The sequence below is a fragment of the Poecilia reticulata genome, chromosome 21, assembly GCF_904066995.2.
Source record: "Poecilia reticulata chromosome 21, P_reticulata-male-v2, whole genome shotgun sequence".
Lineage (NCBI taxonomy): Eukaryota > Metazoa > Chordata > Actinopteri > Cyprinodontiformes > Poeciliidae > Poecilia > Poecilia reticulata.
The window spans coordinates 11,962,790-11,988,365 of record NC_088850.1 but is presented as its reverse complement, the minus strand read 5'-3'; the positions used below and the strand labels follow the sequence as shown (position 1 = coordinate 11,988,365).

The window sequence follows — 25,576 nt, the reverse complement described above, 5'->3', positions numbered from 1 at the left end:
GTATGAGTACAAAGGTTCACTATAAATTTATGGTTGAATAGAAAGAAATGAAACTATGGGAAAAGCCCTTTCTTTTGCTTTCTCCCATTATCATCCAGATCAGAAAAATACTTCTACAAATTTTTGACGTTTCCAAAAGTATTTGAACCCTGGAGCTGTAAAGTTACAGCCAGTTAAAATCTTTGCTGCTGAATACACGTGAAAACTCATTTTTACCTGATTGTGATCTCAAATATCTGATTCAGTTTGTTCTGCAGCATCGTGGCCTAAAAGAGGCAAATTAACAATTACAATTATTACATGGTTTATCAAAAAAACTAATGAATAAATAAATGTAAAGATAATTCTTTTTGTACCCTGGCACCACAATGGGCAGCGATTTCCTCGAATGGTGCCTTCTGAAACTTCTCCACCACTTGTCTCCGCCGCTCCCTCTCCTGCTCCTCCATACCAGCACTGTCCACTAGAGGGAGACAGAAACAGAAAAATCAATTTCAAGCAATGTTAGTTGACTAAATGATTACTGAGGAAAATCTCAGCTCAAACTCTTTCTAAAAAATATACATATATATCGAAATGACCTTTTTTTTCCCCCTCCTAATTTTAGCTCACAAGAACTCAATTTCACTGTTTATTGAATTAAATAATTAGACAAATTCAATTCTTGGGAACAAGCACAAATTCACTTACGGGTGAATTGTATTTGCAACTAAGAGCCAATGAGACAGTAGACTTACCAATGGCACTTTTCAGGGTTTCAAATGTGATTTCTTCTGCCGGAGTCCTCTGAGAAACACAAGCATCGAATGAATGTCTTTGTGTCAAAGAAATGCCTTCGACCTCTATAGATCATTGGGGTTTCTTGATCTTTACCTCTTCTTTCTCTGGACTGTTTCGGGACTCGACCTCCACCTGAAGCGAGATGGTCTCCCCAATGCTCTTTCTTTTGGACAGCCGGTCCTCATCTAGAAAAAAAAAAGGGGGAGACAGTGTAGCAACTTATTGGCTGGCATGATTTGAATCAAGTTCTTGCCATTGATCAAAACTGCCAACAACATTTTTAATGTGGTTGTTAAAACTGAGATCAAAGCCCCATAATGACTTCAAGGGGGTCTGGCATGTTCTGTGGTCTTCAGCTTCACAGAGTCTAGTTCACTGCCAGACTCTAGATTTTAATCTCCTGAACCAAAAACAACAACTTGTGTCTTTCCAGCTCAAGCTGAATGAAACTCTGACCCATATACTGACTGACAAAGACAAATGAGGGACTGAAATCATGTGATGAAACAAACATAAAGCTTTGCTCACGTATGGTAAGATGATGTACGACAGTCTGAGATATTGTAATACTTTATAATCTGATTTGTAGGCGTAATGTTTTCTGAGTAAAGGTGACCTGAGAACAGAGCCTTCAGGAACCGCAGATGTGATCCTGCAGCCTGGACTTCTATAAGAAAGCCTGATATAACGTGGAGCAAACTATAAATTTGATGAGTACTGGAATATTAACTTGCACCAGTTTTTCTGTCATTTCATTCTGAAAATAATTTTGAGATGACTTTTTTTTTTTTTTACAAATTAAGTCTATGAGGTTGTTCAAATGTAGGCCTAATATCCCAACTAGATCTGGTTTTCATCATGCTCTGGTTTTCAAACTAAACAGTGAATGAAGTATTTGGATTTTTTTTTCTCCTAAGGCTTCCTACCGGTGTACTGCGGGACGTAGGGCGTTGCCAGTCGGTCCGTATTGTAACCACTTCCTCCCAGGACCTCTGCGATCTTCGACTGGAGAAACAAAACACCACTTTCCACCTTCTCGAGCGAAGGCGGCAGCCTATAAACAAGAAAGCGCAACACAAAATCTTTACATAGGAGAGAGCAATAATTCACTGCGTGTTTTGTAATTAAAGACAATATTTGCGACAAAACAATGTTAAAAATGTTTTATTTTCTTACTTGGGATGCTCAAGAAAGACGCCCTCAGGCAAAAGGTAAGGACCTTCTTTCTGTCTCACCTCAATTACCTGGAAAAGAGCAAGAAAACAAAAATACTGTTCATGACGTGTTTGTCTGAAGACACAAAGATTCACATAAAGAAACCCAGACACGAACTTCATGTATGTGTTGGCAGAAGGCTGGGACGGTGGTGAGCTGGCAGATGAGGTTGAGGTAGGCGGCGGAGAGGGCATGCACAGCACAGCGGTTATAAATAGTCAGACCTTCGTCCGTGGACAGGGCCAAGTCCTGCGGAGGACACAAACAAAATAAACAAAACTCCCTGATCGTTTATTCGAAGCGGATTTGACGAAGTGTTGTGTTCATCCGTGCCTGCAAGGCGAGTGCCAGTCGGATGAGGTCCACCACCACCTCTTCGTTCGCCAACTCCACGCTGAGAAGACCCAACAGAGCATAGAGGGTCTCATAGTGCTGCTGGTCGCTGTTCGGTTCCTTACAGCCAAGGTAGATGTGTCGGCACAGGTGCTGGCCATGCTGCGAGTGGAGGTTAATGTTTTAGATCCATTCGTCCCAAGGAAAGTGCAGATTTAATAAAGAATTTCCACACGTTTCCAATGTTTTTCGCTTATTTTCAGCATGGTGGAAAAACACAGAAAAATGACTAGAAGCGTGATGAAGCAGTACCTTTTTCATGAATAAATTGTCCTGTCTGGAGCACTTGTCCACTTTGAGTTTCAGCACAGAGATGTCAGAGATGATGCTACACAGGAAGACAGCAAAACAGGTGCAACCTGTAAACTCAGCCGCAGACCCGATCTTGCTGCTGCAAAAGAGATTTACTCACCGGATTTTTGAGAATTTGGGCCTGTTGTCGTGCCTGTCGATGAGGCTGAGGAGAATCTGGAGGACGAGTAGCCGGACCTCCGAGTGATTGATTAGAGAGAAGGACAGCAGAGGGTCCAGAAAAGTGTCCGGCAGTGCCGTGAGCATGTTGGTGTTCTGGAAACCCGTTGTCACCTTGAGAGGTTCATTTTGAAAGGAAAGTATCTCTTTATGAAGGAAATTTGACTACAGTACAGATATTTTTTTGTAAATGCTACAAAAAGAACCATACATTAAAATCTTGTAATCATTTAAAGGAAAAGCAAACATTTACCTGCACCAAGGACTTGAGCAACATAATCTGAATCATTCGTGTTCCCTGAGGCCTGGAAATGGAAACAATACATTTAAACTCGAGTCTAAATACATTTGTATTCAAACAACATTTAGAACATAATTCTTGGTCATGGGGAAAGAGGTACTGTGCGCAGAGTTGTGAAAAAAACCTACACAAGTTCGTTAGGGAGAAGAGTCAGATTTACTCCGGGGACCGGGATCTTTCCCATGATGAACAGCATGACCTCCGACCTCTGGTATGTGGGTAAGGTGTTGGCAAATGAACCTGGAAACAAGAAGTAAACATTTAATAAGTGGAAGAACAGATGTATTCATTTAAAGCTGCCTTATTTACACATAGAATTAGACAAGAAGGCAGCAGGCTAACCAATGGTCCTGATGACAGCCTCCTGCAGCTGCCGCTCCTCGTGAGCTTTGATGATCTTGGTGCCGATGTTGGTGGAGCCGTCATACGAGCCGGTCAACTCGTAGTCCACGCTGAGACGCAGCTGCCTCAGCAGGGTGTTGAACACCTCCAACACAGTAGGGCCTGCATTCACACAACAAAAGGCTCAACATTTTTTTTGAAATCCTCAGCATTTTCCAGCAGATTTTAAAAAGTTGCCAAGCAGAGTTTTTTTTTTTTTTTTTTTCCCCCCTCCCGGTGTGACACACCTACGGAGCCGCTGGCTGCGATGGCAGCAGCCTCCAGCAGCACTTCCACAATGCCAGCCCGCACTTTGGCCGAGTTCTTGCTGTTAGCATCCAGATGGCCCAGGAGTTGCTGGATTACTAAGTGAGAGTGTTGGGACTATAACGAAAAGAGCACAAGAGGGACTGCCTGAAACATGAGTGAAAAATGAAGGAAACTGATGAGTAAGGGCTGTTTTTTTTTTTTTTTACCCAATAAAATGTGAACACATTGCAGAAACATAAATCTAATCAAACCCAGGCTGTATCCGCTTTTGGCCTCTTGGGTGTGTGTGATAAAGCTTGTGATAAATAAAAACATGAGGCTGCCTGAAAGCAAACAACACATTTCATGATAATATCTGAACTTGGATAGCATGAGAGCAGAGTGAAGCAGGGGTTAGTCAGGAGTGTGAGCGGACATCGTCTCCCTCACCTGGATGGAGTACATGATGATTTTGAAGCAACGCACAGCAAAGGTCTTTCCCTCCCATAGAGCGTGGTTGTCCAAGTGCCTGGAGCGAGAAGAGACGGAGAGGAGGGAGGAGGAAGTGGAGGCCAGAGGAGACGGAGAGAAAAAAAAACCAAAGATAGAACTGAGATAAGAAGGTAGCTATAAACATCTGAGAGTAAATACTGAATAAAAGAACAATTTAAGTCTTTGATGGTGCTTAAAATATGAAAGGTGCAGATTTACAAGTGACTGTAATCCATCGTGAATAAGCAAGTTCTTACATTTTGTAAATAATCGGACAAGATGTATCGATATAATTGGTCCAGTTTAACCACTAAAATGTCTCTAGTCAGTTGGTGGTTTGACGTTTGTAACAGATTCTTTGGAGTTCTGCAGATAGTAAGACGTCATGTTTTCGTGCAGGATTTGGAGCTTTTCTATGCAGCGATACCATAAAATAAATAAAAAATAAATTAAAAAAAACCTCAAAATGAAGAAAAAGAACCAAACCCTTATATTTCCTGAAGACAAGGAACACAAAAGCGCCGCTCGGTTTTTATTACAGTTTCACCTAGATGCTCCCTTTCCGTGCAACAAATTCTCAAACATTACTAAAATGATTGTAGCTGTATTTTAGAAGAAGCAGAAACAGTAGCTGCTCTTCTCATTCAAATAAAAGATATTGTTTTTTGGGGGGTTTTTTATGTAAAAACTCCAAAGTTGTGGCACATTTCCTAGAGGTTATCACAACAGATACGTTGCAACCAAAGAAGGTCATCATCTTTGTCATTGTCTCTTGAACTATATAATCTTTCAGGGTACTTTGATGAACACTGCATTGCAAATAAAAACAACAGTATATCAGTGGTAAAATCCTTTATGTTGTACTAAAGATTCAGTTAAAAAATACCCAAATGTAAAATAACTCTAAAATTTACAACTGTTTTCCTATTTAGCTTTAATTGTAATTACGGTCATTTATTTCACTTGTTCGGTTTCACCAAACTTTCACTTCAAAAAAACAAAAGCTCTGGAAATCTTTAGCTTAGAGGCTGAAAATGTAGCCATGAGGTACAAAACCACGTAACAAGCAACGAAAAGATATAAATGTGTAACAGACAAAAGGTAAAAAACTATGAGCGATCCCAATGCTACATACAAGAGTGAGAGAACTGATGCAGTACGGGCTGCATTAAAAAGAGGAACGCGGCTTTAAAGGGATCAGGCAAAGATTTAGATTAGCAAACTATTTAAACCAAAAGAAATGACTCCAAAAATCAAGAATATCCTGCCAAAAACGATATCTGTCCAGTGATGTGACCTACATATAGCATCGCCACAGTAATATATAATTTAAACACCCCATTCACAAACAAAATCTCAGATCTAGTCGATACCCTTGCACCGCCCTTGTCGCTCTCCTCTGAACCGATCAGAAGAAAGATAAAAACGCTCCAGCAGAACAAAAAAACGCAGGATTTCCCCCCCAGTTTGCCGGCGTGTTTGCATATGTAAACAACTGCACAAGAGAGGCACAGATCTTTAAAAAAAAAGAGCCAGAAATTTGCCTTACATCAGGACGGGCGAGACGGCGTTCTTGATGTTGCCGTAGGCGGCTCGACCCAGCAGCTCCCTGAAACAGCGCTCCGTCAGCTCCGCGGGGCTTTCCTTCTCCTTCTCCGACGCCTGCAGCGGAGAAGGAGAGCGGCTGGTGGGGAGCGGCGCAGGTGATGAAGCAGAAAAAAAAAAGAGGAGCGAAGGGAGAGGAGGGACCGGGAAGGGAGGAAGAGAGGAGAGGGAGATGGAGAGGAGTGCAGGCGAGAGAGAGAAAAACAGAAATGTTGGAATCGCTGTGAGTCAGTAAAGCAAACGTACACAGAAAGAGCAATTTCTTACTAAATGAAACGCTCAGGATCGGATAAACCACCGCATCACTCAGAACTGGGTCGACTTTACTGACTGCAGTTCTTCTGCAGTAGGAACTAAGACAGCGGTGTGTAGACGAGCACATCTGCTTTAACCATGGGAGACATGTTCACGCCTAAGTCTGTATACATTTGTGGGTTATTCTCATGCATAATTAAAATCATCAACCCTTCCATTATGTCTTGGTCAAGACAAGCCTCTGGTAGTCCAGCAATGATGGCATTATTTATTCACGTCCTGTCTCTTTTATCTCATCTGCTGCTGAAGGGGAGGAAGAATCTTACGGTAACTCATTAAACAGAAAAACAATAAAGAAGATGATGTTTCTGCTCACAGCTTTGATATTTTCTCTAACGCTGAGAGAAAAAAGTCCAGACACAAACTCCACAAGTCTGAAAAAAAAAACCTAGAATCTAAAGCTTTAGTCAAAAGAGAAATTTATTCTGAGATATATAATAAAACTAAACAAACAAAAGGATTAAATACAACTAAATCCTAGGACAACAACTATAGTTCTCCTTTGAACTCTACAGGATGATTCCGTGTTTGAATGAAACCTTTTCAGTCAAACTGCAATATGTTGACTTTAAAAGCAATCAGGGTCAGTATGATCCTCTTCTTGTTTAAAAGCTGCTGTATTCTGCTCCTACATGAAATCCAAACATAAATATTTTTATCAATATTTTAGAGCCGACACAATGAAAAAGTGACACGCTAGCTAGCTTACAACTTTACAGTGAGGAAGACAACTATCAAAAACATTCATTATTCTTGTTAAAACAAATTTAAGTAACACAGACTGAATAATTTGTCAAAATCGTGCTGTTGGCTGTGATGGTTTCTGCTGCAATAAAGAACAAATAAACTGTGTAAACATCACTATAGCAGTGGTTTGTCCTGTATGTCCTAAATGGGACATTTCACTCATTCCACATTTTTTGATGTCCACCATTAAAAGCTTTTGCAGCAAAACCGGAAATGAAGAAAAATAATTCTAATTCATACATAGGCTCCAAAGTTATGAGGCATGAACAGTATCAGAGTGAAAAATGCAGATCTTTACTTATGTGTATCTATTTGGAAGAGGGGGGTGTTAATGATTTCTTCTCTCTCATTACTCATTCATGGCATTACATAACAAAGCATACTTGTCAGAACAGTGCCATCAATATGACTCGAGTGAATCTGAACCTAATAATGTCTGAATCAAATATATTCAGGACCCAGAGGGTGAGATCTTCAGATTTTATTATAAATTAGTACAGTCCTGTTCATTTTCTAAAACCAAGTAAGGAATTCAAAGGTTGTGAGATTGTCAGTGTTTTTAGCAACAATTTATCTCATGGCTTTATTCTTGTACTAGATTCACAAAGCAGACTGTACTAAATACACACTAGAGTAAGAAACCCCATCAGAACCAGAAGATTTATAATAATTTGTATAATAATATAATAATAATTTTGTATTCAACATAAAACTCCAGGATCTGACCCAATGAGACATTTCTCAAAACTCAAAGAACAATGGACTACAGAAATGAATCCATACTGCCTCGTTTGAATGTGAACGCAGGAAGATGCTATTTGCTGGGAGGGTGTTTTAGGAGTAGATCTGCCCTTATGTTTAGTTTCAGAACTAAAAAGTTGCTCCAAATCAATTTGCTTGTTTTATTATGTTCAGGAAAGTAGCATCAAATCATGATTAATTAAGGTTTAGTAACATTTGTAAAAAGATAAAGTCAGAGCTCTCCACAAGTGAAGCAAGGAACTTCTCATTGCCAGGTGTTTCCAGTCTCTCTGTTCTGCTGAGTTAACATGTCAAGAAGAGTTGCTAGTAAAGGAAAAAAATATATATTTGCAACATACAGTCACAGTTATTTCCTGGAAGTGAAACTTTCAAAGTTAGTCTGAACTCTCCGATGTTTAAATAAAATAGCCCATGTCCACTGGGGCAGCAGTGGAGGAAAGATTTTGACCTTGAGGTAATTAGATTCAGCACTGATGGCTGTGGGTAATGACAAGCAGGACACGGTGTGAGAAGGAAATGAGGATGCACAGCAGGAGCAGAACCACAGAACATAAACAGAGAGGAGGCAAGCTGAGCGGGAAATGCGACCGTGTTGGAGAGTGCCAGTCTGTCTGCGACTCCCTCTGTCAATAACCTCCCTGTTTCTGAAGCTCCATGCTCTGTTATCCATCCTTCAGTGTTCTACTTCCCCTTCCCCTTGCTCCCTTATCCGTCAGATCTTGGCGTTGACGTCAAAGGGAATTTCAGAATGTGGAACGCTGCCATCAGAGTGAGGCTCCAGAGTCTACAGATTCTCTCACAAACTGGCACCTTCAGACTCCTACTTGAGCTCTTATTCTCCTCCCACTCCTCTTTTTACTCTCCTTGCATCCTCCTTTCATGCTCCTCTCCTGTCTTCTTAAATATTTCAACCCACACCGCAGCATGTTTGTTCTTGGATTCTGCTGGTGGTTTAATAAACCCCCTACCCCTGAGGAGAGCAGAGCTGTCAGTGGGTTCATAAAGTGACAATAATGATAAATGGCATGAGTTATAGGTGAGACTCGGAGGCTCTGGACTCTGGGCTGTCGAGGTTTGGAAGGTCAAGGCTGGAGCTTCAGCTTAATCACCACACATTAAAAGTGACTGATCTGCTTGATAATAGTTATGTAAACGTCAGATGACAGTTTGCCTTTAAAAGCAAAAAGTTAAGCTAAAGTTAGGCATTGTGCTGTGCAAAAAGTCTTGAGTCGCTCCTTTTATCTGACTTTCTGTGATCAGTAAATATTCCAGTCAAGTTGTAATTTTTAATTTTCTAATGCCTATAAGTCGAGTTTTAGTTTATAATTTAATATAATTTTATGGCTATTTGTTAGGGTTTTTTTTATTAGCGCTAAAAACTTACGAGATATGGTTGCTGCACTATGATTTGATCTGAAAGGATCCTCATATTCAACTCTCTGACTTGCTAATTAAGTGACAAGTGATGATTTTTTTCCCCATCATTTTTCTCACCTTTTATTATGTATTTGTGCACTGAAGTCATGTTTGAGTTTGGCTATCTGCACGTCATGACAGAATCATGATCCTGCTGAAAAATGTTTGAAGTTACCTCAATTTAAAGGTTAATTTGTAGAAAATAACACAACAGGTCATTTGAGGACATCAGGGAAATGTTTTATGTTTGTTTGTTTACCAATCTCTTTCCACAGTTCTCTGGTCTGTGTTGAGTGATTTTATCATGTTGCTTAATTTAAAACTTGTTTCACAAAAAAATATTTGAGTCATATAGTCGGTACCAGAAAATGGCACAAACTTCTTTCATTCCAAAAGATAATAAGCCAACTTTTCAAATACTCTCAGTTCGTGGTGGATATCATTTAAGGCCAGACATTTTTGCTACATTTTTAAATAGTTAATTAAAGAAAATAAATAAGCAGAGACTGAAACATCCTCAAGAGACTACTGTACAAGAAAGTCTGGTAATTAGAAAAAATATATAGCCAGCTGTCAAATGAGTGCAAAATTAAATGAGCTGGATTAACTTAACAGGAGTTTGTAAAGACGCAAGTTAAAATGTTTCTGAAAGGAAGAGTGCTGGTGGAAGATTAAATTATAACTTCCTTAGAAATTATCATTCCTTAGAAATACAACACATTTAGTTAAAAGTTTAAAAGTAGAGTTTAAAAGTTAGTGAAATACAAAAGAAGTACTTCTCTTAAACTTAAGAGAAAAATCTAGTAATGACAACAGAAGGATTTATTAGATCAGCCTAGAGAAGATTAAATCAAAACCCAATATTTTTTCAATTAACACTTTTGTTGTGGAAATATTTTACTAAAGCAAAAAGACACAAAGTTAGCTAATTTTAGTTGTGTAAAGCAAAGTCAGAAGGACAAAGAAATGAAACTTTCTACAACATATCGAGTCGTGTTGGCCGGTTTAACAATAAGCGACAGAACAAAACATTCAGCAGAAAACATGAAGGGCAAAAACTGTGTGAAACCTCAGAGTTAAGCAAGAGAATATAGATGGTGCTATAGTAATGCTAACTGCTTCAAATGTCAACTCCATATTCATTTTCCATATTCCATATTCATTTTCTTTTACCTTTAGATTAATGGTAAATTTCAGCTTTTGTTCAAATATGAAACTATGATTAACGTTGTCCTTATAATTCCTATAATTAAATCTGGATCCACTAAAATCAGCAGGTCAGAGCTTTATAAACACCAGAGATCAGTAATTGGAATCACACTTCTGATTGGCACATCTCTACTCTAACTAGATATTTCTTATGTTTTGGTAATGCTTCTAGACATTGTGTCTAACAAAAGGGTTTCCATATACTTTTTAGTTTTTTCATTTGGGTAAAAACCAAAATGCTAGCTTCAATACAGATGCAATAAATAGCGCATGAACACTCACCTCTCTGTGCGCTCTCCACTCTGCAGGTTGAACAGCAGAGAGGGGACAATCTTGTCCATGTGCTGGGGATCCCAGATATTTGCCTGCAACTCATCATTCACAGTCTTCCTCACCACACCCTGCAGACCTTTAATCCCCGCCATCCGAATCCTGGTGGCAACATTTACACATGACAGAAATCCCTTAATAGTAACAGGGTATAAAAAGAGTTCCAGTTATAGCACTGTGTATTTTTATCTACTTTTTGATTAGTTATTTAAAAAATAACTATTTTTAAATGAGTTCGTAAAAGAAAAGACTTGAGGCAATTCTAATCTAAAAAAAAAACTACTTTGCACTTAATCTAAAAACAGCACTTTGTGGATATTTTTGTCTCCAGAGAGCAAACAAAGCAGCTATTTACATACTTGGTACGGATGTCGGGGTCCTCATAGTTGGAATGGCACATCTCACTGAAGCGGGACACAAAGAAGTCGTAGCTGCGGTGGTACGATGGAGTGTCCTCTTCTATATTGGCAAACTTTACAAACTGAACAAGAAAAACGGCAGAAAAATTGTCAGTTACTTTTAAATCATATTGACAAACCAAAGTTAGTCAAAAGAGTTTTCATTTAGCCAAAGTCAAACTGTAGCTATGTAACTAATCTAATTAGGACTGAATAATGCAGAGCGGAGGGGGAGCTCTCCCACTGGGCTGGCAAATGTCAGCAAAGTCAACCGGCTGACATTCAGCTTCAAAACATCATCAAGTTAATAAATTATCAACTGGATTTTTTTTTTTTTATCAAGCTGGATCTTAAGGGTACTTGAAGTGATGATTAAATGAGGAGCCGCCACCAACGTAGATAATAATAATAACAGCTAATAAAATCTTATGAAAAACACCATCTGGATTAGTGGGAAAACTGAAAAATAACAAAACAATGTTGTTTAAAAAAAGAAACAAAAAAACCTCATTGATCTACTTAAACATTAACGCCTGGAGAGGTTTTTAAATTACAGTAAGTATCCAAATTGATGACTGCTCTGCTCTGATGATGATTCCTGAAAGGGATCCAGCAGCTGGCAATATGAAGCATGTTCCAGGTATGAAAGTGGAACATATTTGATGAAAAGCTTTAATCAATAGTTGTTAAAAAGGAGGAGAGATTATAGTGATTTTGGTTGCGGTTCCAGGCAACACCAGGAGAAATAAAAACCTTCGTCAAGCACTGTTCATAACAGAGCGGTGAAATAAAAGAAGCTAACCATTAAGCTCATGACAGGAGCTTAATGTGTGAAAAACAAGACATCTGGAGCCACGTTTGGACATGGACATTTATCAAACTCTTTGATTGGTCTACATTATGACAGTAAAGTTTCCATATTTCATCAGTCTGCAAAGCTTTGCACTTGAAGTCTATAGCTAATTTAATTTCCTTTATGTGCCTTCTGCTGGCACGGCCAGCAGTGCTTACTGCTGCTCCCCACACAAGAGGAAACTCATCACTCTTTCTTCCCAATGTTCTGTGCTGAGCTCTGATCTTTCACAGTACACATCTCTCAAGGTTTATACGTCTTACCCTTTGAAATTTCAACATGAAAGTAAATACGCACTGAATCCACTGAGATGAATTTGATGCTGCAGGATGTCTTCGCTGATTTCTGCAAAAGCTACGGGTCATTATATTATCAGGCAGCTTTGTACTGTATATTTATATGTTGAATGTGTTATTGGTGGAGAGCAACATGGCAGAAATATTGTATATTTTAAATAAAACTACAATTTCATCTTAACTTCCCAATTTAAAAACTCAAGAAAACAGGATTTTTAACAGTTTGTGCAATTTTGTCAAAATTTTTTCAAGTGCATTTGATATTTAATACATTATAACAGTACTTGAAATGCACTCAATCTTGAACTGCTTTTCTAACTCAAATCCATGTTAATTCAGCTGAGTAACAACTACAACACCACCAACCAGTACCTACCGTTATGTAGTGACATGTGCATTGTCGTTACATAATAAGAAACCTGTAGAAAATAGAGCACATGTAGTGCCAGACATTCTTGAAATTTAGTTCCTTTGCTTTCACTGCCTTCTCTACTACTCTTCACTGCCTTTACTACTACTACTAAGTAGTAGTAGTACTAAAATAGTAAAATAGTTGTTGTAAACTAAGTACCATTTAGTAGCCTTAATCAAAGTTAAATTCAAGTAGCCTCAAACCACTTCATCCAATTTTCTCGCAGTAGATGAATTTTTAACGTGTGTGACGCATAAGTTCCTTCACAACATTAACAAATATAAAACAAGCTGCTAACTGTACACCTGTCATTATTGTCTTCATCCAGAGTACTTACAGAGTTGGTTCCTAGGATCTGCAGGTTGGGTTTGTCAGACTCCAGGAGCTTGCGCACCATCTTGAGGAAGCTCTCCACAAACAGGTTGATGCTCTGGCAATGGCAGGCCATCAGCAGCTGGTCCAGGGCTTCCATGGCTATACACACATATCTGAATAGAAAAATAAAAAATAAAAAAAGGAGGACATGTTTCACTTTCTAAAAAACGGAACCTTATTATTCCCAAGAAAGCAGATGCTTGTTTTAGTTTGACACTTTTTAGTGTAACTATAACATGCAAGGTTATTTTTTGCAGTGAAAATCAAAGTATTACAGTCCTAAACAAACATCACCGACATTTGAATCAGGTGTGGACTGAACAGACTGATGACTAAGGGTTTTATGTGTTTACAACACACGAAATCATCTACATGCATCACCAAGGAGATCTTCTTAAGCCCTTTGATGAGTTCTGATTTTGTCTAGAGATCAGTGATATAAGAGGATTATAAATGTAACACATGCCTTATTACGTCATGGCGTGGCTATCTGAAATTCTTCCTAGAATTGTACAGTTTGAACTTTAATGAAGATAAAAGATAAATCCTGTCCAATCCTAGCCAAATTATTGGAACGTGAAAACTGTAAACATTGGTTTCAGAGCAGAGAAAATGGAAAAGATGCATCAATTTTAAACTCAAAGAAGAGAGAAGTTGAAGCTTACCCATATCTATGCCGGGCCACATCCCGTGACAGTCTCTCAGACAGGTAGGCCCCGATACGGTCCAGTTTCTCTGGAGCTGACAGGGCATAAAATGTCAGCTTCTCCATATTGGCCTTGACCAGTCCATCCTAGGAGTATCATGGGAGGAGACAGAAGGACCAGAGGTAAGCAATATGAATAATAATTAGGACGTTTTACTCTACGTAAGGAGAAATATCCATGTTACTCTTACGGCAGAGTAGATATTTATGTTGTAGGGTTCACTGCAAGTCAATTTCTGTGTTTTAAGAAAAAAATCTGATAAAATGTCAATATAAAATGTAAAAAAATATATATATATTAAAAAAGGAAACCGTTCTTCTCATTCCAAGCAACTTAATATAAGCTTATAACTGGATCACCAAGTTTCCCTTTTGCTCTCCCCTATGACCTACTTCACCGCTCTTTACTTCGGCCGAGGATGGAAGAGAGCTAAAAACACACAGAGTCCACTGAGAGTCTAATTTTAAAACCCAAAACAGCTCAAAGTCACAATCCAGATGCAAGGAAAAATGAAAAAATCTAGTCCAACTTTATAAAACCAGAAGTGGTTTATAACTGTGATTGGAGCAGGAATTAAATAGAAAATATACAGCTCAGCCAGCCAAATTGATATTATTTATTTAATTATGATTGGTCATAATCAGAAAAACCAAAGACTGTATAATTCTTGGCTCTGAGTCAGCTGGCGTCTTGATATTACTAATATTATTCCTTGACTATATATTATTTTCAGCTCTGGCCTTTTAAAATTCAATAAAACAAGCATAACAGCAAACATACAAAGGACCAATAAAAACCAATGAACTGGAATCTGTTTAGGTTTGTTTATTTAGCTGCAAAGCACAATGAGCGGAGTCAATTTAAAATGTAATAACTTGCTCGCATTCACGTTATTAAACTAACATCCTGAGGTAAAAGGTGGATGAAGATGAAGGAATATTTTCACTGTGTTTGTGGGATGGAAACATTTAATGCTCATATTATAAACTGGAATTGTTAACTGAAGCTAATCACATCTATGCTGTTGGCATTTTTTTTGTACCAACAACTCACTGCACACAACATAAATATAATCTAATTCTTCTTTGCACAAACAAAATTAGGTTAGCTATTTGTACTTCTCCATTTCTTTCTGAAAATTTCAGGCATCTGAAAAATGTCTGAGTTCCTCAAACTCAACAATTAAGCTGATCGCTCCCCTATATAAGCAATAGGACTGCAAACATTTAGATTTTGCAAAATGAAACATTTCAGTTTTTATTTGTAGTCCTTTTTCATAATCTGATGCATCTTCTGCAACTGAACACCAAATTCGTTTCTTGCAGGCAAAATTCTTGGAATTGTGGCAAATTGATGCATTTATCACAAGCAAGAGACTTGAAACAATATACCAGATATTGTTCACTTTAAGCTACTTCAATACTAGCTGTCTGCAGCAAAAATGAAGAACCTTTCCAATAAGTTTGGAGAGGAAACTTATTGGAACTTATGTTCTTTTAGAGATTTTTATAGCTTAGTCAATGCAGAAAATGAAATCACAGCCTATGTAGTAACCCGGCACCCAAATAAACATCGACAATATCATAAACTTAAGATTTTTATTTTGAAGTGTAAGTGCTTTGCAAACAGCTATTATAGGTTCTCCTGATTCAACAAAAGCAAAAAGGGAGCATTAGCATTATTAGCTGACTGTGCTTTTTATGTTCTGCAAATAAGGTACAGACTTCTAATCGGATTTATTTGCAAAATCAGCACAGAGTAAAAACCTTTTGCCTTCTCTGAAACACTTGCTGACCGAGATCTTAAATCTAACAGGCAGTTATGATAATCCAGCTCAAAACAGGCCGTCTGAAATACTTAAAAACTGTCAAAAGCTTTGGTGTAAATAGAAATGCAACATATAATTACTCCCTTCACCAACAGTTATTCTGTGGAAACCGTGGAATAGTGTAAATGTGCTGACAGGCGACCACGTGCTTGCACAGTCAGTAATGGAATAAACATTCGAAAATAGCTCAATTTGTTCGAGTTTCCTGGGTCACCATTAGTTACAGCAGCTTGAAACCAAACTTGGAAACTATTTTTGGCGCCGCAACATGCAGGTGCACAGCTATATACACCCAAAAATAGGAACTAAAGTGTAAAATATGTTCTCATGCAGCTGTAGTAGAACTTCTTGGCATATTTAAAAGACAAAGTGGGTTGTTGCACTTGTAATGCAGCTTTAATGAAAAGTTTCCTTTGCAATTTAAATCAGCCTCTTCATCTCCACCAAAATGAGTTTTCTTTATGAGTCATCGGAGTCAGATTCAAGTTAATCAAAGGAAATTGTAGCAAAGAGGAGGAAGCAGTGGAGGATACAGCTATGCATGTTCATGCATTTTTAAATCCTTGGTTCCTGCCGCTTCATTACTCTTCCTAGATCAAGAAAATTATATTTGGGCTTGCTATATATTCACTTAGGAATTTAAAAATGTTGTCAAATCTCGGGGGCGGGGGGATATTATTTTGCCGGCCATTGGTCACAACTTTAATGGGTAAGAAGCTCCAACAGATTTCTATGGAGTACCTTGAAAAAGTGTTGCTATTCCTTGAATTGTTTCACATTTTGCCACCTTCTGACCACAAATCTAATGGATATTATTGGGATTTTATGTGAGAAAACAACACAAAATGGAGCAGAATTGTGAAAAGAAAGGAAAAGGACATGTGTTCTTTATACATTACGGATTGGACTTTGACTAGGTCGTTCTAACATGAACATCCTTTGATTTAATTGTTCCATAGTCGCTCCGGCTGAATGTTTTGGGTTGTCGTCTTGCTGGAAAGCATATTTTCTGCCATGAATAATAAATTAATTAAAAACCTGGTATCTATTAAATTCCACTTTACAATTATGCACTACTTTGAGTTGCTCTACCACATTACGTCTCCATAAAATACACCAACGTTTGTGGCTGTAACGCGACAAAATGTAAGAAAGATAAAGGGGTATGAATACTTTTGCAAAGTTCTCTATGCAATCACATCATGACAAGGACATCAGGAGGAAGCATCAGAAAAGAAACAGAGTGCCAACGACGTTTCTCACCTCCGGATCCTCTGGGAAGATGTTGTCGACCAATCTCTTGTACCGAGGCCTGAGTGCCCCGCAACAACCACAAACCCCTGAAACAGAAGACAGACAGACATGACCAATTAGACCTGTATGAGAAAAATGCAATAAAAGTGACAGCTCATTTTACACATATCTTTCCAAAAACTGCTCCACTTCCCCCTACAAATAATCTAAAAGTAATAAAGTCTCGTGCACTCCAGGGATACGCTTAGAGACACGTCAAACAGTAAGTCCGTTATCTTTGACTCTGATTCATTTATACCACTGAAGTGATATGACCAACTTCATTCACAGTAAGGTTGGAAAACTAGCAACAGTGTTTAACCAAGAGGCAGACGCACAATCTGCTGCAAAAGGGAGCCAGTAAACCTGTCAGCAGCTGCAACACAACTGCAGCTATTAAAATAATAATGCACCCACTGAAAAAGTTGACGCACTGCAAAAGCAAGATATGCAAAGAGAGGTACAGTGTTGGCCTCGGTCACATAACTAAACACATAAAAATTAACAGGAACAGATACACGCAGCCCATCAAAAACAGTCTTGAATCGTGCAACACACACACACACACACACAACATGAGAAAAGAGGGTGGTTTTTCACAATTTACATTTGAGAGACAAACTAGACACCCAGACAGAGCTGAATTCTGATTGGCTGGGAGAATTCAGCAGTGGTGAGTCATAAGCACAGTCAGGGAGAAGGAAGATACGAAAAAAAAGGGATAACCTCCAAAACCCCCCCCAAATGAATGCTGTATCCATTTTCAGGTACAGATAAAAAAAAAAATCATACATTCAGCATGCAAGTTTGAGAGCCTTAAAACCTAATGGAAAAAGTAGGTCGTTCCACCGTCAGCAGTGGAGTCGAGCGATGAGAGGTATGATAGTCTGACACTTCATACGGGCAAAGGGAAAAGAATTGTGCAAGGCAAACACAGACAGTAATTCTTTGATTCTTTTTATATAAAGTCAAACATTTTATCTACTTCTAATTAATGAAAACAGATTTATTATAGCTTCCATTACATAAACTGATGCCCTTCTCACTAATGTGACAGCAAACCTCATTGCGAGAGCACCCTGACCCATCATTAACAAGATTACCAGCTGCCCAATTACCACTCCACTGAGACAGCACGCTGCATCCAGCCTCCAGGAAGTCCACTCAACAACACTATTCAGATTTTCACAGAACCCCCCGAGAAACTTTCAGGCTCCACGCTTTAAACTAACATAGTTTTGTGGCTCACGATAAGCAGCACTTTATGAAACACCCAGACTCAAACAGAGGCGAGATTTCCCAGACCAGCTGTCAGCTGGTGCCATTTGTCCCAAAATCACAGTATTTATATCCTCGATAAATAACCAACAATCTGTGCGCGTCTAATGCACATCACAGAATAAATATCTCGGAGTTGCACACAGAACAGTCGACGACGCTCTTCTTTCAGAAAGTTTTCACAATATCCTTAAACCGTAAAATGGTACTAATAAATATTTTGGCATAATAATAACAAATGCCTATTTTATTACATTAGGAGACCTGGCGGCATGAGACCATATTTTAGACCTTGGCAAAGAGATACATTCTTCAAAGTAACATTTATCTAAACTTACTGTTGTAAGCAGATTTCCCAACTAACTAATAAAGTATCAAAATAATAAAATGCTATCAATAACATAGGAATACTTAAAATATTGTGTAAAGACAATACAATAAAACAGTAGTAATTTTAGCTAAAGTTAACTTGACAGCTACGCTGCCTGAGCCTCGTCTGGTTACCAATAATCTACACCACAACAAAGAGGAATCCTTGAATCTCCCCTGGCAACCATTCAAGAGTGGCTAAAGACTTGGTCATACAATGCACCATTTATTTAAGCAAAGCTGCTCCTTGGAGCTGCAGTCTCCAGCCAAGTTTCCATTCCACAGAGCATCCCTCCCCCATGCCTTCAACACTCAGCCCCTTCAGACTAGCGGCAGTCGCATTTAGCAAACACCTGATCATACAAACTTCTTCTCAGTCCAAAGCTCCTAAGAATGGTTGTAAATGGAGAAATGGAGAAGGATTGTTGTGATGATATGTTGAAGGCGGTGTGACGGAAAGAGCAGGAGCTTCTTAAAGAGACAGGAGTCAAATTTATTTTAAGCCATGTTTGACAATACAGTATTTTTTTAACAACTGAAGTTAGCATAGTTACTTGATTGTGCTATAAGGTAACACTGCGAGCCTGGAAGATACACAACACTCGCTCTTTAATCATTGAGTGACACTGAAGAAGAAAAGCACCTTACACATATTTACTATAAGAGTTGTTGAGTTTCAAGCTGTTTTTTGTTCACAGCAGGAACTCCACAGCAGGAATTGTGTTGGGGCTTATCTCAAAAAGCTGTGTGTCTATTCATAGCATTTCTCCTCCATCACTTCAAACACTAATAAACCCTCTGCACCCACTTCCTCTACCTCTCTCTCCCTCATGCTTGCAGTACTGGACTGGGGCCTGAGAGTAGGAGTCACTGATGAATTAATGAAAATGCGGCAGGTCCCCGGTGCGGTGTGGAGAAGAAGGGGACAGTTGAACACAGAGAAACACGGACCAGGCCGTGGTAGGGGATAAACATGGCAGTGTGATTGGGGAGGTGGATTGAAATGAGTCACAGATTAGTGGGACTTATTGTACCTTCCCCATCCATCACAAATCTGTCTTGTCCCGTCTGCTCGCTGGACAGGAAATAAATTTTTCGAAGGTGTCAAACTCAATTTCTCCGGGTTGAAGGTTCAACTGTCGTAAAGTTCAACTTGTATAAATTCAATGGTCCTACGGACATGGTAATTGATGCGATGTTTCATAAAAACTTTGCTGCACAGCAAACATTTGCATTTCCACTGCTGCTTGTTGATGTAGGCAAGTTATTACTCAGATAATGGCCTCCGTTTTGCATGTAACAATGCGTCCACCATGTGTTTATTTTGCCAAGCTAGGTGGAGGGCTAATTGTAAAAAAGAGTGTAAGGTTTTTGCAGCATGGCTCATTATAATGTGCGTTTGCTAAAAATTGACTCATTAGGAGAAAAAAAAAATCCTGGTGGACAAAAAAACAAATAAGGCAAACTGTTTTGTGTGGCTGGTAATGATGGGTTGGCGTGGAAGGAAGCACAACAAGGTGGGTGGACAAGGATTCTCATGGCAGTGATAAGAACCACACATAGTGGGGGGGGGCTCACGACATCCACCTACTCTGCACAGCAAGCTGACCGACACATACGGGCGACACACCAAGCTCCTTCACGCCTACATGGACCCTCCTGAACGGTATAATTATAACCACAGAAAATAAACATGGTGGCACACAGACAGAATGAGTCACCGATAAAAAAACTAAAAAAACTAAAAACGTGTAGATAAAAAGTTGATGGACATCTGTGAACCGTCAGACTCAGAAAACTTTCTTGCATGGATGAATATATAGCAGCTTGCAAAAGTATCCCAGTTCCATAAACCTTTCTACATTTTTTTACTTTGTATCCTCAAATTTATGCACATTTTACTGGGACATTTTGTGGCACAACACATTCTATGAATGTGAGGAGCAAGAAAGTTGCTGAATTGGATTTCAAACTTTTCACAAATAAAATATGTGGACTGTATTTGTGCTCAGCCTCCCTTATTCTCATACTCCCGAATAAAATGTGATGCAAACCAGCTACTTTTACATGACTTGTAAATGAGATGTACGAATAAAAATCTCAATCTCCACAAATCTTTTTGGACATGTCTCTACCAGTTTTGCACTTCGAGACATAGAAATCCTTCTCTTGAAGTATCCATTGAGGCTTCTTCAATTTAGCTCCATCCATCTAGATCCCAGATCTGTCTAGAGAGGCTCTGAATATAAAATATTTTTGAAAACTTTCCACTGTATCCTCCCACTTTAAAATGATGTACCAGTTTGTGTTGGTCTAACACATAAAATTTCATGAAAATACACACTACTTTGTTGCTGCACCATGTGTGATGTGAAGGGTCCCCAACCCCTACAATCACCAAGCCAATCACAAATTTATTTTTATCCTCAAAACAATGAGCGGGTACATTAAGAGATTACACTCTCCATTTTCCCCTGAATGTCAGCTTAATATTTTCACATTAGGTTGCGGGACTAAAACACAGGGAAAACAAAATGAAGCGAGAGAAAACAAAGGGAAATAGAAGGATAGATTTTCAAATATTTAAACTTATTGTTTTGCATTTATACCCTCATGTGCTCATGTAGAGTTTTGCAGGACACACTTACTTAATATTCACAAACATACAAAAGCAAAATATAACCCATCACCTCCATAAATATACATCAAATTATGACAAAGCATACTGCCCTTTAGGGTTGTCATTACATAAGAGCAAGGGAGGGGGGGAAAGAGTAACGTTTGTGCTATTTTTACATCTTCAAACATCTTCAAAGGGTGAATTTGAGCACAAAAGAGATCCTTCAAAGTCGGGATGGAAAATGAGACAAAAGAACAACAGAATGCAAGCAAACAAACAAAATTAATGAGCAGAAGCTGATTTGGCAACATTGAGCACATAAGCTGTTGCTGAGAGTTTGGGAAAGCTCGAGTATCACAGAGAGCAGGTTGGCGGTATTACAGGAGCATGACACAGGCTAAGAAATGAGGGGTTTTTTTTATATGCGTGTGCCTCGAGGGAGCGTCAAGAGAGTGACACAAATTCGAATTCGGTGAATATTTATGACATCATCAATCAATCCCTCCTTATTTCTATCAGAGTTATAGACTCTTCGGGACATATACCCAGTACACACACGTCAAGCCAATGAATTATGGAGCAGTGAGACAAAGTCGGAGCACACACTCCGTCCTGTGTGGGTGGCAGCAAACACAGCTGGTATAAAGAGACCAACAAGCTGGTGTCCAGCAAATTCTCAAGACATAAAGCCATGCTGACACACTTTAAATCAGGGCTAGATAAGGCAAACTACATTGCAGAACTCTGTTTCTTTTTATCTGCAGTGCACAGTGTCTCCAAACACTTAAAAGTATAGTTTGTAGCTAAAAATTTACAGCCCTATAAAAGACCAGAAAGACAAAATCTTGAACTGCTACAAAAAACCTCTCCAGGCTCCAATTTCTCAAGAAGTGCAGGTTACCATACTATCTATGAATCGCGACTCAAGTCAGCACTTTTCAAAGAATGTTACACCGCTCCCCAGAAATTACAGAAAGAATAATATGATTTAAAAAGATTTAAGCAAATCAGGGTCCATTACAGAAAAAGAACATCCTCAAAGCGGCGTCTTCTTTCAGTCCAGCAACGTAATTGAATAAATCCTCACAAGAGCCAGAGTTCCCATAATGCGCTCTCGAGAGACATTACACTTTGGTAACAGCTTTAGTCTATCAAAAGGAAGCTAAGCAGGAAAGCATTTGCAGAATGTAGGAAAACTGGCTCAACGTGAGTTCAGGGCATTACTCACACGCTTTGGCAGCCCAGAACAAAACACACATAAAGGCACAGTGGAAAAAATGACAAATTATATTCTTACCGTACATCGATTGTGATGTGGGGAGTTTTTCACTACAAGAACTGTATGTTTCCTCAGTGCAGCTTCAGTTCCTCATTCAGACACGCCGCTGTGCTGAGAGGCACTGGAGACGTACACAAATCCAATCGCATATGCACACACACACAAACATACAGAGAGCGAGAGAGAGAGGAAGAGAGAGGCAAAGAGAGACAGAGAGAGACAGAGAGAGAGAAAGCCCACTCTGGGATAAATGTCTGCACGTGTGCTCTGAGCTAAAAAGCATACAAACGTGCACCGTGATTGGTGCATAGCGAGTCTCAACGCTAGAAATCACTCACCGTGACACACGCTCACACACATACCCTCTCTGCCATGCAGACACACTTGCGCACGAACGGGAGGCTAAAAGACAACGTCAGAGAGAAATCACGCCGTGATGACCTTGGATTTTCCCCGTTCTTCTGCAATAGCTTTCCTTGTCAACAGAGCAGTGCAGATATAAAGAACCAAACATGCAACTATGACCCTCACACTTCTCCTAAATCGGCTGCAGGAGGAAGAAAAAAGCAGAACACGGATTGGAGAAATAGATATGACGAGTAGATAAGATAGATAGAAAGGGAGAACACCTCTCCCCCACGCAACCTCCTCTTTCCTTTGGTCAGTGTCCCACATTCCTTCCTCTTTATCGTTACATTACACAAAGCTTATGTAACTTTACGCCATCCTTCTGATTCGTTTTGCTTAACAATTAAGAATACATTTAATCTTCTCTGACTGTATTTCTACACACCTAATGTAAAATATGAAAAAAAAAAAACAGATAGCATTACATAACAAAGCACATTTTCCGCACCAATACAGACATGAGTGGAATGCAAACATTTGGATTCTATTCTTTAATTTTTGTTGGAACCATAAACAGTGAGGGTAATATGAAAAATCACCCTGAATTCTAAGATTTTGCATATCCCTCCACAGCATTCATGCAGTACAGTAAAAAAATGCAGCCAGATGCTGCCAAACAAACCGTCTGTTGGCAACGCTACGAAATCAGGAGTTTGGTGCAATGCCAAAAATGAAAGGCATCAATAATGATCTTTTGAAAAAAGCAGTGGTGTATTGAATTTCTTGGAAAAAAATTAAACCCTTTCTATTTTGTTGATCTAAGGAATCTCTATTCCCACTTTAAAATATGCTCAATGTGAAATATGTTCAATAACACAATAGATCTGCTGTTAATACTGTGCTCAGACAGCTGTCACTGTGGGAGAGCAGTGGAAATATTACAGGTAATAACAACATTTCCTTTTAGTTCAAAGAAAAGCACTAAGTTTATACAACAGGAGAACAGCTTTTGATGTTATTCCTGCACACTATTAATCAAGATCGCACTGAAACATGTTAACTTACGAATAATTCATTCATTCATTGCAGAAAATGCTCCATACGACAACAACAACAAAAAGTCAGCAGATAGAACTGTGAATTTATTGAAGACAGCAAAAGATATAAAGTTAAAATATAAACACAGTCCTGCAAAGACTTTAGTTGGGACAATTAATCTGGCACTTTCAAGAAAAACAAAGTCGGAGTAAATGATGAGTGAGTTAGGTGGGGCACAATACAGACCATGGAACACTGACAGTGTGTTCTATGATTCAATCTACATAACACTGATTTTATTAATAAATGGGTCAGTGAGATCTGGAGTGGTATCTGAGAAAAAAAAAAAGATCAGATAACTTATAAGTCAGCGAGTCCTTTTCTAAAAACAAAACTATAATTCACTAAAATACATTCAAGAGTTTCCTGTAAGTCAAACAACATAATGCTCAGTAATATAAAGTTGCATTTCATTCTCACAAAGCATTTTACATGCCAAGATTCATAAAAGCACAATTTAAAGAGAACTGTCCGAACAATCCACTGTTCAACCCCCTTGCACAGTCATCAACTCATTAGTACTGCTGCCTCACAGCAAGAAAGCCTCCAGATTGAAGCTAAATTGTACCAGGCTTTGTGTGTGCGGAGTATTAATGGTCTTTTAAAGCCTGCCCGCATTTCCTGTGAATTCTTCAGTTTCCTTCCACGGAGCAAAAACATGCATGAACGACTATTCAGTGACTTCCTGCTGCCAGTACAAACAGAGATAGGAATTTTATTTCTCCATTTTCTGAGAGAAAATGTATAGTTTTAATTTAGTTTGGATGACAAATATGTATTTGAGTTCAAATTAGGTGACAATTTGAACTCAACTTCCATCCTTCTTATTGGCTCATATGTCAAGAGTCATTTTAGTTCTTGTTTAATATGAAATCTGCAATAAGAAGAAGATGAATGGATGGACCTCTTAGTCAGGGGGATAGGGAAAATGTTGTTCATATTGTATTATTTCTCATACCTATTCATACCCAACAAACACAATCAATGCTTTTCTTCACTGCCTAAGACCCATATTGGGATATTTTCTATTACCTTAGCCAATGCTCCCGTAAGTTTGGAACAACTTGTGTGTTTGAATTTACAAGAAAAATAATTTTGTCTTAAGTTGCCAAGGGAGCAAAGAGCAAGAAAACAAGAGAAAAGTGCCCCTGGATTTATTTTTTTTACTACTTTCACATCAGTGAAGAAAATTTCTTTTAAAGCTTTCTTTCTCTATGTCCAAAGAGAACAATAGAAGTGGTGTTTTCTCTTACCCTTGCCAACGCGATGGTCCAGAAGGGTACGGCAGTCCAGTGCCAGCCTCTGAGTGGCTGGGACATCAGTTGCAGGCAGTGGCATAGTGGGCAATATGCACACACACACTATTCTACTTTACCCAGACGCAGTAACTTAAAACACCAAAGCCAAAATTACTGATCTTAACCTGCAACCATCAAAGTGAAACAGTTCTGCTATTTTAAGTCACTAGAAATTACGTTTTCTGACACAAATAAATGAGCTTTTTAGATGCAAAAAGCACCACCACCAAACCATGCACTTTTTTCCCCCCTGACAAAACTAAACTGCAAAACCAACTTCTGCAGAACACTTACAACCACCAAAAGCAAACGCATACACCATCGATCTCTGCTGAATACCAACTTGCATGTCCCTGTCCTGAGGCTCCTTCGTAATTTATGTTACCACAGTCAAGTTGTCCGCATTAACTAAGAGATTAGCAACAAATCCTTCAATAGCAGCTCCAGGCTCAGTGTGA

General features: G+C 38.9%; 1 protein-coding gene and 1 long non-coding RNA gene across 5 annotated transcripts in view; both read right to left on the bottom strand.

Annotated features, from left to right (window-relative positions):
* Positions 1-25,576, bottom strand: part of LOC103457561 (protein EFR3 homolog B) — a 28,249-nt gene that overhangs the window by 2,156 nt on the left and 517 nt on the right. The window contains exons 1-23 of one of the 4 annotated variants that reach the window (XM_008397808.3): positions 22,713-23,012; positions 22,393-22,495; positions 16,799-16,875; positions 13,666-13,793; positions 12,963-13,113; positions 11,026-11,147; positions 10,619-10,768; positions 5,832-5,966; positions 4,241-4,319; positions 3,790-3,925; positions 3,503-3,664; positions 3,289-3,400; positions 3,113-3,164; positions 2,801-2,973; positions 2,641-2,716; positions 2,329-2,490; positions 2,113-2,244; positions 1,957-2,024; positions 1,707-1,834; positions 874-965; positions 738-786; positions 357-463; positions 217-266 (exon numbers count right to left, since the gene is read on the bottom strand). In XM_008397808.3, the coding sequence (XP_008396030.2) occupies positions 217-266; positions 357-463; positions 738-786; positions 874-965; positions 1,707-1,834; positions 1,957-2,024; positions 2,113-2,244; positions 2,329-2,490; positions 2,641-2,716; positions 2,801-2,973; positions 3,113-3,164; positions 3,289-3,400; positions 3,503-3,664; positions 3,790-3,925; positions 4,241-4,319; positions 5,832-5,966; positions 10,619-10,768; positions 11,026-11,147; positions 12,963-13,113; positions 13,666-13,793; positions 16,799-16,875; positions 22,393-22,399 (2,348 nt within the window). In that variant the 5' untranslated portion in view covers positions 22,400-22,495; positions 22,713-23,012. Of the gene's footprint in view, positions 1-216; positions 267-356; positions 464-737; positions 787-873; positions 966-1,706; positions 1,835-1,956; positions 2,025-2,112; positions 2,245-2,328; positions 2,491-2,640; positions 2,717-2,800; positions 2,974-3,112; positions 3,165-3,288; positions 3,401-3,502; positions 3,665-3,789; positions 3,926-4,240; positions 4,320-5,831; positions 5,967-10,618; positions 10,769-11,025; positions 11,148-12,962; positions 13,114-13,665; positions 13,794-16,798; positions 16,876-22,392; positions 23,013-25,073; positions 25,538-25,576 lie in introns of those variants that run through there. The other 3 variants (XM_008397804.3, XM_008397807.3, XM_008397806.3) reach the window with 3 other exon arrangements.
* On the bottom strand, positions 7,643-10,612 carry LOC145549712 (uncharacterized). Its single transcript, XR_014085556.1, has 2 exons — positions 10,301-10,612; positions 7,643-10,258 (listed from the first exon to the last, which is right to left on the bottom strand). It is a non-coding gene; the product is annotated as an uncharacterized LOC145549712 (long non-coding RNA).